The sequence below is a fragment of the Adiantum capillus-veneris genome, chromosome 28 (genome assembly GCF_014529385.1).
Source record: "Adiantum capillus-veneris isolate H3 chromosome 28, ASM1452938v2, whole genome shotgun sequence".
Taxonomy (NCBI): domain Eukaryota; kingdom Viridiplantae; phylum Streptophyta; class Polypodiopsida; order Polypodiales; family Pteridaceae; genus Adiantum; species Adiantum capillus-veneris.
Window position 1 is genome coordinate 12,832,579 of NC_140958.1, and position 2,905 is coordinate 12,835,483.

General features: G+C 41.4%; 1 protein-coding gene across 1 annotated transcript; it reads left to right on the forward strand.

The window, feature by feature from the left end:
- The first annotated feature begins 2,258 nt into the window (after positions 1-2,258).
- Positions 2,259-2,522, forward strand: LOC147420068 (uncharacterized). The gene has a single exon (XM_086504166.1). It carries the CDS (start codon positions 2,259-2,261, stop codon positions 2,520-2,522), a length of 264 nt encoding a protein of 87 aa, XP_086360292.1.
- Positions 2,523-2,905: the final 383 nt, after the last annotated feature.

Here is a 2,905-nt window from a genome sequence, read left to right on the forward strand (position 1 = left end):
CGATATTTAAAGAAACAATTACATCATCCAGGCCATTCACAGGCCGGCAGAGGGGTACGATCCAGTCTCGAACCGCTGGATTTTGAGCGTGGCGAGGTCCACAATGTCACATCATTGTTCAGAGGCGAGAGACAGGTACAATGATGGCAGTCCCAACCTGGCATGGTTGGACGCAGAGGAGTGGGCAGGGATTGCACGCGAGACACAAGACAATCCTCAGAGATTTCAACAGCAGCCCTCTCTGCCCAAAAAAAATTTGCAGGTTTGGTGGTTGGTACAGAGTACTGTATAAGCGTCGTTGTAGACCTCAATAGCCGTGTCAAAATATTGTACAATATTATTTGTGGTTATTTCATTGTGTATTTCAACGCTCATTTTATGGTTTATTCCAACGCTTAATATACCGGCGTCTCTTTCGAGGCCTATTTCATGGCTTTTTAGTTTTAAAACTAACTTTTTTTCGTTGGTATTTGCGTCAATTTTTGTGCGCCGTGTTGTAGTGTTAAATTGTTTAGTGTGCATTTTTAATTACTTGCGTGCTTGTTTCTGTGAATGTGTGTATGTATGTGTGTATGCAAAAAAAAAGAACGTTAGACCACTCACATGCAGCCTATTTGAGCAAGAAAGAGTTGGAAAAAGAACGTTAGACCACTCACATGCAGCCTATTTGAGCAAGAAAGAGTTGGAAAAATATCCTCAAACCTGCAAAAACACACACACACATGCTATGTTACACACACATACAATAAAGTGCACAAATCTACAAGGAAACTTGAAAAGAAGCTCACCTTGTTGACGGGGAGTAGCCCACGAGTGAAAATATCACCTCCGGTAAGGCGTGAGGCAGCAAATCTACATCAAGGGAGGAGGAGGAGGGCAAGAGAGGCAGAGAAGAAAGGAGAGAAATGTGCAGGAAAGACCTACATGCGGTTCTGTTTTTTGCAAGTTCCATCAATACAGGTGCCAGTATGTGCGTCAATACAGATGTCGGTATGGGCGCTGGTATATCCGTCGGTACAGCGGTTGATATATGCGTTGGAATTTAAAAATTAAAACTTTTAAAAGCTTGATCTCCCTCCAGATTTACCTACACATATACTGACGCCCGCCATTCACGCCGGTAATTTGATGTCAAAATTTAAGCGATCTCTTGTAGTGCTTCCAAAGGGATTTCTTATGTGACAAATTTTGAAAAGCTCTGGAAAAATCTTATTAATAATCCACAAGAGGGAAAGACTTATGTGCAATACTGAGGGACCAATGGTGCTAGCCCCAAGGTTGAAGGGAAAACTGTGTGAGCCTCTAAGTTGAAGATTTGCTCCTGCTCAGTATATCATGCCCGACATTTGTACTTGCTTCATTCAGCTCCAAGAGACTCATACAAATTATTAGTAGTTCATATGTTTCTACATGTGTTGCATGTGGCTTAGAACAATTTGATTAGGGTGCCTTGTGTCATATGTTTTTGATGTTTTCTTTCCACATTTGTAAGGCCATATATATACTTGCCATATGTAGTTAGTATATGGGGGTGGTTTCACCAACTAAACATGCCACATCTTTCATAGTTTTGTTATTTTAGCCACTATCTATAAGTAAGCTAGTTACTTTAAAATGTCTCTTGCTCTCTCTCTCTCTCTCTATATATATATATATACTCTTTATATATATTTACTACTATCTATATGTTTGCTTAAAGATTATTTATATACATATATACAAACATATATTTTGTATATATAAATAGAGTAAATAATCTTCAAACAAACGTATAGATAGTATTAAATTTATATAAATAGTATATATATATATAGATAGAGAGATATTGTGGTGTGTATTTCCTCTTGGCATGTCTAACCATTTAGTATGGGAGGACAAGATGTTTTTGTAACCATCTCATTAGTTAATATAAGGATAAGGATGCTCCTTATGTTATCCGAGGAAAGCTAGTTTGGTCCCATCTTGAGCACTTCACATTGGTGGAGGATATGGGCACTTTCCTGCTTGGTTCTTGATTTTCTTGTTTTCTTGGGGAACCTCTGGGAAAAAATGGCTTTCTACTCGACATAGGGTAGAGTGAGAGTTATACGATGAACGATCTACTGCCAAAGTCCCTTAAGAAGAGCAAAGGAATTGTTGAGTATGTGGCTCTGAATAAGCTGGTGGTGGGTGCCAACTTAGAGATGGGGCTTCAGGGAGGGGGCGAGCAACAGAGCCTTCCCATGTTCTTCAAGTAGGTGAGTGCAATGAAGACAAAAATGGCAAAGGTGCAGGAGCTACTTGGCAGGCTACAGAGAGCCATGGAGGAGGCACACCGAGTGCAAACAATGGAGGATCTGGGGCAAGAACACATAGAAGGGGACGTGTGCGAGGTGCTGCTGAAAGCACGGGCCATTAAGGTGAAGGTGGGGGACCTGGACGCCTCCAAGGCTAGTGTCACAAGGAAGACGGCTGGCTGCGGCCTGGAATGCCCTTTGATCACACCCACACCTCCATTACACATGCCCTATGCAAGAAACTGAAGCAATTATTGGAGGAGTTACACTATGCTCATTTCTTGAGTCACACTATACTCATTTGTTTGTGCTTTCTTGCCTTTCTGATCCTAGCAAGAAAGGTATGAGAACGCAAAGATGGGCAATGCAATAGTCAGTGCTAGTGCACCCGTCCTCGGCAAATACATAGCAACTAGTTTTTAGAGGTCAAGAATTTTGTGTTTTTCTCACACTAATGCTCGCAAGGACTCTCTCAGCCGCCGATGTGTCTAATTTGGTGATGCCCTCCAAGAAACCGCAACAATGGTCAAACATGCTTCTGCAACCCCAAAGGTTATGTGTAGTCTTGGCAATCTAGAACAACCAGAACAAAGGCAACTTTTTGAGGAAACAAAGAATCAAGGATTTCT